At 32.9% G+C, this 14,349-nt stretch overlaps 3 protein-coding genes across 3 annotated transcripts; 1 reads left to right on the top strand and 2 right to left on the bottom strand.

The window, feature by feature from the left end:
* Positions 1-2,115: 2,115 nt before the first annotated feature.
* On the bottom strand, positions 2,116-3,487 carry LOC111914246 (UPF0496 protein At1g20180; the record flags this gene model as incomplete). The annotated part of the gene is made up of 1 exon (XM_023910019.3): positions 2,116-3,487. A coding segment is annotated over one exon (1,086 nt), but the record flags the coding sequence as incomplete, so codon positions are not given.
* Positions 3,488-4,970: 1,483 nt separating this feature from the next.
* On the top strand, positions 4,971-6,510 carry LOC111914290 (UPF0496 protein At1g20180). Its single transcript, XM_023910063.3, has 2 exons — positions 4,971-5,177; positions 5,348-6,510. Exons 1-2 carry the CDS (start codon positions 5,135-5,137, stop codon positions 6,376-6,378), a joined length of 1,074 nt encoding a protein of 357 aa, XP_023765831.1. The 5' UTR covers positions 4,971-5,134; the 3' UTR covers positions 6,379-6,510.
* LOC111914291 (uncharacterized) lies at positions 6,392-8,046 on the bottom strand. Its single transcript, XM_023910064.3, has 6 exons — positions 7,711-8,046; positions 7,334-7,382; positions 7,088-7,214; positions 6,932-7,002; positions 6,765-6,837; positions 6,392-6,638 (listed from the first exon to the last, which is right to left on the bottom strand). Exons 1-6 carry the CDS (start codon positions 7,910-7,912, stop codon positions 6,528-6,530), a joined length of 633 nt encoding a protein of 210 aa, XP_023765832.1. The 5' UTR covers positions 7,913-8,046; the 3' UTR covers positions 6,392-6,527.
* Positions 8,047-14,349: the final 6,303 nt, after the last annotated feature.

Genomic DNA, 14,349 nt, shown 5'->3' with positions numbered 1-14,349 from the left:
AATGGGAAGAGTCATACACCTTCTCAGGGGGAGCATTCATTAAAACTGAAGAATTCTTTGAATTTTAGTTTTAACATCATCGGATAGGGGGAAATTGTAAGGTCACACCTTATGATCTGATGAGTCAAACACATTACACACTGACCACCAGCGCCAGCGCCAATGCTAGCTCCAGTATGATCAGGGTCAACTTGAAGTCCATGATCTTGGTGATCATTATATATTAGGAAGATATCATTTGTATATTAGGAAGTTATACTCTGTATATATATAATAGATATCTGATCCATAATCTTTCTGATTAGGATCATACCTTTACTTAGATAGGTATACAGTCCCAAAATAGTGGGATCTTTGTTATTCTATAATAGTATATAATCAACATTAGGGTTTCACCCTAATGCACGACTTGGTGTCGTTAATGTCTTGGTGACTTGTTCTCTTTGTGAGAACATTCATTCTTAGTGAAAGTATCTTTGTGATAATCTTGTTCTTTGTTCTTTGTTCTTTGTTTTTTGATTATTGTTTATACTTGAGTGTATCCGATCGATACAAACCTTCACCCTTCAAACTGGAAGTACCTGATACATAAACTTAAACCGTAAGCACAAAGTTTAGTAAGTTCCCCAAATACCATATATCATACCTCAATCACTTATATCATACTAAAACATGCAATGGGTCTATTTCACCCCTGAGTCCCTTCCGACTCATTCAATATCTTTCAACCGGTACGAGTCTATCTTACATCTACAGCTAAGCATACAATCATACTATCAAGAGTCACAAAGATAGCAAGCACACACACACACACACACACACACACACATATATATATATATATATATATATCGGTAAGTGTCACAAAGATCACTACTATTCTACAATATCATAATCCAGTGGGCCGACATTGGTACCTTCAACGCACAAGTACAATGCGGAAACTCACCTCAGTCTGAAGATAGACAAATCACAATCTCGGGCTGTTGCTACCACGACTCCTCACATTGAGAAAATCCAAACTAACTTTAATAAATAAACAGGGTAATAACCACAACTAAAATCCCAAATCACAATCCCTATCACAAAGGGTAAAAGACCCTTTTACCCTTCCTACCCTAGTCCTAACAAGTCATGACCCAAGCCCATAAGACTTAAGGCCCAAGAAATGGCCCAAAAGGCTTCTGGTGAGTACACTAAGTGTACCACCTTATTACACCCAACATACAAGCTTACACAATAAGGGAAAACGGGGGCTGAATGCATTACGCTGAGCGTATGCATACGTACGCCCATTGTACTCCCCTGATGGCCAAATGTCACATTAAGCTCTTAATAGCTTACATCCAAACATCCAAAACAAAGATCTTGCTCAAAGGAAATGTCTTAAATGATAAAGTCATCAACTTGATGTTTTTGCATGACTCAACAAGGCACCCAACACCCATTTCTAACACTCTAACTTCACATTATGACCATCAACCCGTGCATGGTTGAGCTAAATCCATCAAGATGCCATTTTTATAAACAAGGGACCTCAAAAATATCAAAATATACTATTCTAAACTTCTGGAGTAACTTATACTCACATGAATCAACTTAAGGGACTAAAATATGTCAAAAACCCTAAACTAACTAGATCCAAGAGATGATTCAACAAGGTTGACACTTTATACCTCCAAGAGGATGATCAAGGTGAATAGAGTCTGGATCCACAAGCTTCTAATCAACAAGGGCTTCTCCAAAGGGTTTTTCCTTCTTCAAGATGCATCAAACACACAGAAAAACACGCACAAGGCTCAATATTCTCTCAAAAGGGATTAGGCTTTCGTGGGAACTGCTTTGGGATGAAGGAAGATGATGATAGAAGGGGCCTTGAGGTTATAAAGTGCTTAAATAAAGTCCAAACCCTTAATTTTAGAGTTTTCCATAGCTCGACTACGCTTGCATAACTACGAAACTATAGCAAAAAAACCCTGCAAATAAACAAAACTCATGTGGCTAAAGGAGTGCGAAAAAAAATTATAAGGACTAAACATTGAAATATATTGCAGGGATGTAAGGGGAGTAATTTGAAAATTTTCTATTAGGTACAGACTATTCTTGTATATTTTTTAAACATATAGACCGTTTCTACAAAAAAAATCTGCATAATGACTTTTCTGTATATTACAAATGAAAATTTTTGTAATTTATTTTCTATATATGACCAAACTTACCAACATACAGAAATCTTAAACATAGAGACTATTTATGTACAAAAAAAACCCTCACATGGACCTTTTCTGTGCATTTCAAAATTGCAGGTGATAAATGTGCCAATATCCAAAAATAATCCAAACTTTTTATTATATATATGAGGAGCAGGTATATATTACGATCATCATCAACCATCATCTAGTTAAAGATCTTCAAATACTTTTGCAACTACAGGCATTATCTCTTTCACCAGGAGCCTTCTTGATCTATTAACATTGAGCAAACACAAGTAAATATGATCCTTAAGTTCTTCCATTTGTTCCTTGAAGCGACTCTCATGGACTCCAAACTCCCTCAGTACTTCCTCTAACACATCGGACTTTAGGTTTTCTACACATTTACTAGCCATTGTCCTCCCGAATTCGACTTCATTGTGTAATTTTCGTACAAGCGAACCTATCGTATCAAAGTCCTTGATCAATGTGTAAATCCCTTTTGCAGCCACATCTAGTAACAAACCAACTCTCTTAAGCTCGCTCGTTTTGAGACCTTTCTTGGTTGTGTTTGCCTTCCTAGTTAAACCCAAAAAACAAGAGATCAACCCTGCAGATACTACGATCCCAATCAACCCATGAAATGCAAGAACAAGCAGTGCAACTGCTAACACTGTATACGAAGCTACAAGAGCACAACCCATGGCTTTTTTCATACACATGATGAGTGCTCGCTTTCTTTTTAACCTTACCTGATTTGTGGTTAACCTCTTCAGCAAGAGTTTAAGGTGGTTGTTGATTTTGGGGAACATTTCTAGGCTGAAATCCGATAGAGGGTTCTCCAAAGACGAATACAAGGCGAGTTCTTTGTATATTCTAGTGCGTTGACCACTTTTTGGAACCTTTTCGGAAAGCTTTATGATCCTTGCGATGCTAAGACGATTAACATTTTCTTGATGGATAGAGTGCAGAAGTTTTTCACATATCTTCCATGATTCTGAACCAGCATCGAAGAAGTCAAGGAGTAGGCAGTGATCAATATCATAGGTATTGGCTAGGTTATCCATGGCTTCCTTTTGTGGTTCAGCTAGTATGTCACATTGATGAATATAATGATCACGAATAGAGGATGAAGATGAATATGATTCATTTTCGAAGCCTATGTAGCTTTCCATTTTGTCGCAAATCTCCATGTATGATTTCGTCCTAAATGCCTCCAGATACTCTTTGCTAACATCCGTCTCACTGACAAAGCTACTCGCAAGTTGTTTCTTGTTTCTACCTAAAAGAGCCAATCATGGCAAACTTTAAGTAATTGTAGATCAAAACCCGTATGTGTTTATGTTAAATATTAAAGAATAGGTGGCCAAATCTGCTTATTTAAAGTGCTATACACAAAATTGAAATACATATATAAACCATGTACATACATTTTCGAACACAAGATGCACATAAATCGTCGACGATGATGATGGATATTACATATGGGAACTTACTTGTGAATTTAAAGGGAAATTTGAACTTGGAGACAATCATGTTCTTCAGCATGGAAGTGAGCATGCAAACAGATTTCAAGAAAATTAATAAAGCTTGCACTTGAAAGCCATCGTGTGCATTTATAGGCTTGCCAATAACAAACAGGTGGAAAGTTGTTTGTTTCTTTTACACGTTTGCTTCCATCTTACGCTACCTCTCACTAAGATGAAACATAGGAACAGAATATATATATATATATATATATATATATATATATATATATAAACATACGTTCACGTACACGTATAAAATACATGTGAATCGATTTTATAGGTATAAGTTTATTTCATGTGGGAAAACTCGGATAGAGTTGTATACATTATTGAGAAAGGGTCCAAAACTTGTATTTTGTTTAAATCAATATTAATTGAATTGCTTTATAGTATACCTATTGGATAGGATAGGATAATCATTGTACTTAACAATCCGATAATATTTTTTTGCAACATTCCAAGATGTTGGTTTACTTTTGGACAAGCTTCATTTTCTTTGCTTAATTAATGCTTATACCGAACCTTAACATCATCATATTCATAATTTACGGAAAAAAGTAAGACTTTAACATTACATAACTAAAACATGTCTTTTTGTAAGAGGATTATCCTTAAAAACAGATTTTTTTTTCTAGAAAAAGAAACTCTCCAAGGGACAATAACCTGCATATGTATCCAAGAAAATAACAAGTTAAGCCACGTGCCCCTCTTCTTGGTATGGTACTACTGAGACTTTTTTGGGAAGATGCTAAAAAAATTAGTGGTTGTAATCAAACGGACATGTTTCCTTCGATAATTATCCTTAATATTCGCAATTAGATATGTAAGTTATACAATGATGATTCATAAAGTTAAATATGAATTTTTGTCATCTTAATACATCATATATGTATAATGAATAACAATAACAAATCATTAGACATTTTAAACTAATTTAGCATGATAGTGATGCTGTGAATCTTTGAATATCAAAACTTGTCTTGATAGTTAATTCGTATGTGAATAATCAATAAAAACACTTATATATATATATATATATATATATATATATATATATATATATATATATATATATATATATATATATATATATATATATATATATATATATATATATATATATATATATATATATATATATACTTTCTTGTAGTTGGACAACTTCTAAAAACTCCGTTTTGCCCATGATGTTAAGGTTTGTTATCTCTCTCTCTCTCTCTCTCTCTCTCTCTCTCTCTCTCTCTCTCCTCCCAGTGGTGGGTAACGTGGGATAGAAGCAAACGTGTGATTAAGCTAACACCTCAGGAACTGGTTTCTTGTTGTTAGCTTATAAATACAAATGATGGCCTTCGAGTGCAAGCTTTAAATTCTTTTGATTTCCAAATTAAATATGTTCCCAGGCTATCAGAGAATATGAAGTTTTCCGGGATCAAGTTATCTTTCATGAGGTTCATAGGTATGTTTCCATGTCTTCATCATCATCAATCTTTAATTTTTCTTTTGTGACCTTTAATTCTTTTCAAGTGTTTTCACAAAACTTCAAGAATACGCAATTCATGGTTCTATTCGCCATATGATCCAAAACTCTCATTTATTTAAAGTAGACATGTTTCATTTTTCTTTCAGGTAAACACATGAATAAACAATCCCCAGGAAGTTTTGGCAAAGAGATATTGGATGTTAACGAGGAATACATGAAGGCATTTAGAACACAATCATACCTAGATATCTGCGATAAAGTTCAAAACCACATAACATTCGATAATGGATCCTCTTCATCATCCATTCACACTCATTACATCCATCTATGTGATATCTTTCTCGAACCACAAACTGAAGCCATAGCCAAACTTGCCAAAACCTTCAATCTCCATCATCTACTCCTTGATTTCTTTGAATCTGGATTACAAGCATGGATCATATGTGAAGAACTTCTCGAATCCATCCATCAAGTCAACACAAACCATCATAAAGTCAAAAGGCTCATCAAGCTAGCTCAAAGGGTCCCAAGTAGCACAAAAGTATACGAAGAACTCGCTTCATATTCATCCATGGTGAACCCTCTATCCGATTTCACCCCAGAAAAGTTTCCCAAAATACACATCAACCATAAACACTTACTAAACAAGTTAACAACAAACCACACAAGGATTACAAGAAAGAGAAAGGTTCTCATATGTTTGAAAAAATGTGGAGGCTTTGCTCTCATAGCTTCATATACGGTTTTAGCCATCACACTGATAGTTCTCGCATGCCATGGTTTAGTTGTGACATTAGCATCCCCGGGTTTAATCGCGTGTTTCTTAGGCCTATTCAAGACTAAAAAAGGGCTTAAAACAAGTGAGCTCAAAAGGGTTGGATCACAAATGGATGTTGCAGCAAAAGGTATTTACACATTGATTAAAGATCTTGATACAATGTGTTGGCTTGTTGGAAGATTACATGATGAAGTTGAATTTGGAAAGGTGATTGCTCGAAAATGTGTTGGAAGAAAGTTTGATTTGTTGGAGGAAGTGGTGAGGGAATTTAGGGTTCATGATAGTTGCTTCTTGGAACAAAAGGAAGAGCTTGAAGATCATATTTACTTATGTTTGCTTAATGTTAATAGATCAAGGCGACTCCTAGTAGATAAAATAATGCCCACATCACAGAATTGAAATGCTACGAATCTTGAAATTGTGAAGAAAAGTGATAAAAAGAAAAAGGGAACATATTTGTTACATATAGAAAGCATATTTATTGTAATTCTAATCTTTATTAAAGAATCATAAAGGTACAATAGTTAAAGATTTGGAAATGTTAAAACTTAAAACTGTCTAAGCTTCTTGTATTCTTCTAAGGTTATGAATGAATCTTTGGCCTTGATCCAATCGGTTGGTTTTGGCATGAGAATAGCAATGTATCCTTCTCTATCTGCCTGCATTTGAGCAAACTTAAGGTGATTAAATTTAAATAAGAATCTTGAAATCAAATTTTTATCTTTTTAATTTTGTATGTAAAAGATTTATCAGTTATAACTAAATAATGTATAGAGTAAACTTACAGATGAATTCAGCAACTCTGGCTGCTTTATTAACCTCTCATTTACTTCCAACAAAGAGCCTTTTATACAACATCTGTCAAATATAATTTCCCACTTTAAAATCCCCAAAAAATAATTTCAGGATTCAACACAAAAGATTTGATCTTTAATGAATAAAACAAAGTTACCTCACAATATAGAAACCATTGTTGGTGCATACTTTACATAAGGCTGTATTGGACTCGAAATGTTGTGCATTCTGTAAAAAAAGAAACCAAAATAGTTGATTTAAGAAAAATCTTAGCTAGAAAAAGGATTGAGAAAAGGTTGAATGACGGATGTACCCTTTTGCGTTTCCCTGTGACCTTGATCTCACTTCTATTGGATTTTCCAACATTGAAATCCACAGAAGTGATTCCTCCTTCATCCTTGAAGGCCACATGACCAGAAGCTAATCCAATAACACATAACCTTTATTCAGAAAACAAGAAAGGGAAACTGTCAATGTTATAAAGTATAAAAAACTTTCAGTTAGTTGTAGTTTCTGAATCAATAATTCAAATCTTATCATCTATTTTGAAGATTCATACCCATTTGCATGGCGATAAATATATTGATCATGCTCAGGCTTCATAAAATCTAATCAAAACACAAGAATATAACCAAACACAATGTTAGAAAAAGGGATAAGAGTAATTTGATCTACATTTGACAATTTATAGTCAAAAACTTCAAATTTGATACACACATTTGAGTATTTGAGCATTCAGATTAAATTAGCTAACTTTTAACTTCAAATTTGATAGTAGTAATTATATGTATCAAAAAGTTTCTCTTGAATTCGAATATGAAAATAAAACTAGATTATACTCTGTAGAATCATAGGTTGTTATTTCTAGGGCGGAAGGAGAAGGAGCCGTTAATCAAATTAACGAAATTAAAGGCATTGGTTGGTGAAATTACATACCAGGAGCGAAGTAAGTGACGAAATTGAATTCAATTGCAGAAGGAGGAGAGAGGGGGAGATCATTGACGTTTGGCAACAAAAGCTCATGCAGCTCTTTTTCTCCATCGTCTCCTTCACCATCAATGGCTACCAAGTTGTCTTTAACAACTGCCGGGACTTGCGATTCTTGATTGGCAGCAGGGTCGGGATTTAGGGTTGTCATTTGAACTAAATTGGAATCGGAAATTAACGGCTAACCTAGCAACAAGATTCCCTCCGATTTGTTTGACGACACCCAAATCCCAATCGATACCTGGACCTGGTTCTTCACCGTGGATCGAACTGTGTTGCTTTTCCTCAAGGCGTGATGCTTAATTAAGATTTCGGCATTTGGGCCAAGATACCAAATTTGGGTCCAAAATAAAATATAGCCCCAAATCCAAAATGTACATGTCTTTGATTGTATTTGCTATGAGAAGTTAAATATATCTATCCTCTTATAATTTTTAAAATTTTAAACGATGAAAGATGATAAGAAGAAAAAAATAAAAAGGTATTTGATTTCTTATTTGCTATTTAGTGTATGTGAGAAGATGGTAAGAAGAAGAAAAATAAGAGAGTATTTGATTTCTCATTTGTTATTTAGGGTTACTGGTAACCAGATTTTACTTTTGTTTTATTTTTTTCTTTTAATTTTTTTTGAAGGTTTAGCTATTAACTTTTTTTTATTATGGATTTTTGTGTTCTTTTCAATACATAGTTCTAAAAATGGATTCAATTATCCACTATGGCTCTTCATTTTTGCGAGGATAATGGAGGAAACTCATTTTTGGATAAAATACTAAAACACCGAAGTACATCATATACCATTTTATGACCGACTCCTAATTGAAACCATCAGGACTCGAACACAAAGCCTTCTATATGTAGAGCCCAGCATGGGGAGGGGACGTTGAGGGAGGCAGAATGAACAGCTACATTGTTATAATATTTTTTTAAATTTATTGTTCAGAGTATCCATATTAACAATTACTTTATTCAGATGATAATGTATCTCAATTGTTTTCTTGTAGCAATCCTTGTTCATGTTCCCAACTTCCCATGCATATAATAGATATAAGGAAGTGAATCTCGTCCTATTTAGAAATTTGGTATATCCCTCACTAGTCTTCATTAACATTTAAAAAAAACCCACTTATGAATATGATGCTAAATTTAATAAAAATAAAAATAAAAATAAAAAAAATTATGCTATGTAATTTATTAACTTGTAAAAAACAATACAAGTCAATAAAGTTAAATTCAAATACTTAAAAATAAATGTGTCTCCTAAACACTTTATTAGTCCAAAATACCAAACTTAAAGTATTAAACATTATCATATCATTTGATAGCACCGTCATATTAGTCGCCTAATCGACATAAGATATTGCTAACCAAAGCAAACTACCATAAAATAGTAAGATTATCATAAGGCTAAGGGTATGATCACACTCAACCTATCGAAAAAGTGATGTCACCTCATCGCCATGTAACTCCACTGCCAACCTACTACCAACCCACTGACTTTTGGAAATGGTCACCACTCCACATTTTTTTTCTATTAGAATAAGTTAAAAATAAATATTAAACAAAAATAAAAGCATAAATATTAATTAAAAACATTTTACATTAATTTAAAAACCAGAAATCTAAAACCTACACTACTTAAAAAAACATAATCATTTAAAACCTAAATTACTAAAAAACGTAGAAAATATTACTCATCGTCCTCCTCGTCGTCATCCTTGTCGTCATCCCCGTCGTCGTTATTGCCACCGTGTTGCTGTAATTGCCTTTGTCATATATGCTCAGTCAAATCATAACGTAAATTGTGATGTGTTTCACTGTTTTGTATTTCCAAAAGTTGTGTGAAGTATGCAGGGTCGCCGACTTGTATTACTGCAAGTGGGTTAAGAATATCTTCCGGATTATACATACAAATAGCTCTGCCCTCTTCTTTAATTATCATGTTATGTAAAATAACACAAGCAGTCAACACCTTCGCTAATTTCGTCCTATCCCATGACCGTGCGGGATGTTTGATAATGTGTCACTTTTGTTTGAGGACCCCAAGCGCCCGTTCCACATCATTCATTGCCGATTCTTGTGCTAACTTGAACAATTTTCGTCTTTCGTCGGCCGGAAATGAGTACGACTTGACAAACGTAAGGTACTCTGGATATATCTCATCACCAAGGTAATATCTATAATTATATTGATGTTTATTCACAACGAACGACATGTTTGGTGCTTTACCCTGCAAAATATCATTAAATATCGGAGAGGCTCCAAGCACATTCATGTTGTTGTTTGACCCCGCCATACTAAAAGAAAGAAAAAGGAATGGTCAAAAATGCTGCATCAATTATGTCTATCGTCTTCGTCCATAGCCAGCCCCACGCCACATGCCACCTACACACACCTGGGGCGGTGTTCACGCATATTCGGCCTTGCCACGTATGCACTACGCCTAGCCAAGCCTAATCCATACCGCAAAGCCTAAGAACTTTGCACCAACTCAAATTAAAAATTAATTAGATAGATGCAAGTACAACTAATGAATCTTTATACCTAGATTTTGGTACAAATTTTATTTTGAAATGAAATATAGCATGTTACCCAATTTTATAATTTATATGTCATATGTATATAGTCTACTTTATTGCAATTTAGTCGGTTATAAACAATCATTTTTTATTTCCATTGTCATTTAGCACCAATTACATGCAATTTCACAATAGGAAAATATCTAAAAAGGCAACAAAATTTACAAAAAAGACTGTTGTTTTTTTAGTACATAAAATACCATTGAACCAGCTATTTTAGGTAACCATCAGATTATCTGGTTATTAAATTTTAGTGTTATGACTTAAAAGATAATGAAGTTTTCAAAATGCTAAAAAAATACCATTATTGTTTTTTAGTACAAATAATATCATTAAATTATACTATTTCTACACAGAATACATACGAAGTATACATTTGTTTAAATAAAACATTGTGGTAATCATTTACTTTAGGTAAATGAAAAAACGACATAAAAATGTACGAAGTTTCCAATATGTTCACAAAATATCGCACTTTTTGTTAACTTTGGTGTTGTCGGATTATGTAGAACACAGTCACCGAAGATTATGCACCGTCATGTCAGTTCACAACATTTATGCATTCTCTTTCATTCTCTCACTGCATCGTTCTTGTGGTAACATGAGAAGTAAATGGGTAATAACCTTAATTAAACGTTATTGCTTCCTGATCATATTATATGCCTCAAACCTAAAACATATATATGTTATATAGCTATACATACTATTTGGACCATTGAGGTTAACCTCAAATGGAGGACCTTGTTATTAAAGTCGTACCAATTAGTTATGACATTGGACACCATTCAAATACTCTCCCACTTGGATAAGTCATCAACTACTATTAGTCACAAGATCCTATTTAATCAGCAAAGCATGCTTCCTTAGCAATTGTCGAACTCTGAATCATATTCTTAGAGACAGCCCTTAGATAAGTTATAAGTTATTCATTCTTTTTACAAGATATCATATGAACCTAAGACATGGATATAAATCTATCTCATGGTTCAAGATTATGTTTACTGGTTATTTATTTATGATGACCTTATTAGACTGTAGAATTGAACAAATCAATTTTCGTCCAGGTTGAGCCCAACACTATAATGTCAACATCAAATCTCTAAAGAGCCCAATATATCACATTTCCTATTAAGGAAAAAGGAACGAATAAACTTTGGCTACATAATCATAATTGACTCATCGTGTTGTACATGTATATACATTTTATAACATCTAGTTACGGTTGCATTTATGTAATATCAATGCACAACAAAATTATAAATTATAACTTATGCGTCTCTGCTTGAAGAATATAAGATATTATCATCTTAGAATTTACCCGTGATTGAATCCATGAAGTAATCTTTCTAAGTGCGGGTTTTCCAATACCTAAATCAATATTTAAGTACTCATGAGTGTTAGTTGCATCTTCATATCATATATAATCCCCATTAGCCATCAACCAATACTCCATGACATTGTTTAATCATATACTCACTCCCAAGAGTATGACCGATTATGGAGATTTTGAGTAACTTAATACTCAGGAAGTGGATTCTAAACTTGCAAAACGAAACAAAATAATAAACAATCGAAGATGGTAGTTTACTAACTCATAAATAAATCATTATTATTTATCACCAAAACCAATTATAATTTATCATTGTTACAGTTGTTTCAGATATCAACTAACTACTAAAACAAATATTAGCTCTCATCTCTATGCTCTTAGCATACTCGAAGTGCTTGATCTTACACATCACATTTGTAAAAGGATCAGCAAGATTGTCCTCTGATGATACTCTAGTCACCATGAGGTCTCCTTCAAAAGAAACACGAACACATGAATATACAACATCAACAAATCTTATTTATTAAGAACCAAAAGGTTTTCAAGAATACTTACAAATCAAAACCCCAATACATATAACACTCTTCTCTTTTACAAAGAACCTCACTACAAATCACTCACCTAATCTACACACCTCATGATTTACAGATTAAGAACATAAGGTTAAGACTAAGAACAAGAAACCCTAATGACAAGAGAAAAAAGAAGATGTCAGTATGAAGATGAATAAGCATATGTATCCAGTTCTTACATAGAACATCTTATTTATACAACTGACTAGTCAACCGAGTCACTGATCAATAATATGGATCGGATAAAACCCGCGTGTCTTATAACTTCCCCATATCATTATTCCAGTCCAATACTTATACAAACTACACACAATATACCCTCATGTACCAAACCATGACAAACACAAGCAAATATATTTTAAATAAATAAACTAAAATATTAAAAGGATACTTAAAAGGATACAACGAATATAAGTTTGTAACATTAAATCCTTATAATTCAACACCCCTTCGCAAACTTATAATTCAAAACCAGTTCAACACTTATTCTGAAAGGGATCAACAAGCCCTAAACTTTTACAAATCCGTTCATGCTGAACAACTCCCAACGGTTTAGTAAAAATATCTGTCATATTAAAATCTGAACTTACTTTATGAACTTCAACGACACCTTTAGACACCCTATCTCTTATAAAATGAGTGTCCACATCAAAATGTTTTGTTTTTTTTTTCATGAAACACTATATTATGAACAAGTTTTATTACTGACTCATTGTCAAATAAAATAGAAACAAGTGTTAGATCTTTCAACCCAACATTAAATGATATTTTTAAAATCCACATAATTTCATAGGAAATTACACCAAGTGCTCTATAATTTGATTCAATAGAGGAACGAGAAACAATATCTTGTTTCTTACTTTTCCAAGATATAATAGTATCACTAAGAAAAACAACATAACCTGTAATTGATCTTCTAGATACTAAACACTTAGCCGAATCAACATCAACAAAGCTTTTTAAATTTAGATTACTTTCTAGATACTAAACACTTAGCCCAATCAACATCAACAAAGCTTTTTAAATTTAGATTACTCTCTGTAATAGAAAAACCCTTTCTAGGATTTAACTTCAAATATCTAAGTAACCTTATAGCAACATTAAAATGAGATTTCCTTGGTGAATTCATAAATTAACCCAATCCTGTACATCATATGAAATATTTGGACGAGTAATGGTCAAATAAATGATTTTTCCAAATAATTTTTGATAAAGTGCAACATTTTGAATAAGCACATCATTAACATCAATCCCTTATCCTCTAATTACAACATTACAATCTAAAGGAGTTTTAACTGTTTTACAGCTCAACATTCCAAATTCATGTAATAATTCCATACAATATTTCCTTTGACACAAACATGCACCTTTATTTATATCTATCACTTCAATCCCTAAAAACCTTTAATTTTCCCAAATCTTTGATTAGAAACTTGGATTTCAGAAAACTTTTAACTTTGTTGATTTCTTCATCACAATTACCACTCAAAATTATGTCATCAACATATACAAGCAATATAACAATATTACCATTAGAAGTTTTAACAAATAGTGAAAAATCATTCATACTTTGAACAAATCCAAACTCAAGTAAAAAAACCACATAATTTTTTCATTACATTTTCTGGGAGCCTGTTTCAGCCTATATAAAGATTTTAGTAACTTACAAACTTTGTTATTATTCTTATCATTATAACCAAGGGGTAATGACATATAAACATCTTCATCCAACTCACCGTAAAGAAAAACATTATTTATATCTAATTGAAATAACTTCCAATTAAAATTAATTGCAAGAGAAATAACAATCCTGATAGAAACCATTTTTGCAACAGGTGAAAAAGTTTCATCAAAATATATCCCTTCTCTTTGGTTATATCCCTTAACTACAAGTCTTGCCTTAAATCTCTCTACTTCACCATTAGATGTATACTTTATTTTATACACTCATTTACAACCAATGGGTTTTCTATCAGTAGGTAAATCATAAATTTCCCAAGTATTATTTATATACAAAGCTTCAATTTCTTCATTCATAGCATTTACCCAGTTAGAATCCAAAGATGCTTGATAATAAGATTGTGGTTCAACGGATTTATTTAAATTGGTT

Source organism: Lactuca sativa, chromosome 8 (genome assembly GCF_002870075.4).
Source record: "Lactuca sativa cultivar Salinas chromosome 8, Lsat_Salinas_v11, whole genome shotgun sequence".
NCBI classification, from domain to species: Eukaryota; Viridiplantae; Streptophyta; class Magnoliopsida; order Asterales; family Asteraceae; genus Lactuca; species Lactuca sativa.
Note: the sequence above shows the minus strand (reverse complement) of the source record. Positions and strands in the feature narration are given on the sequence as shown.

Excerpts from the sequence above, each read along its gene's own strand:
- LOC111914290 (XM_023910063.3), top strand. The coding sequence starts at position 5,135 with ATGAAGTTTTCCGGGATCAAGTTATCTTTCATGAGGTTCATAG. Across the intron at positions 5,178-5,347 it reads ATCTTTCATGAGGTTCATAG|GTAAACACATGAATAAACAA; the intron begins GTATGTTTCCAT and ends TTTTTCTTTCAG.
- LOC111914291 (XM_023910064.3), bottom strand. The coding sequence starts at position 7,912 with ATGACAACCCTAAATCCCGACCCTGCTGCCAATCAAGAATCGCAAGTC. Across the intron at positions 7,383-7,710 it reads CGTCACTTACTTCGCTCCTG|ATTTTATGAAGCCTGAGCAT; the intron begins GTATGTAATTTC and ends TGTTTTGATTAG. Across the intron at positions 7,215-7,333 it reads ATTTATCGCCATGCAAATGG|GTTATGTGTTATTGGATTAG; the intron begins GTATGAATCTTC and ends TTCTGAATAAAG.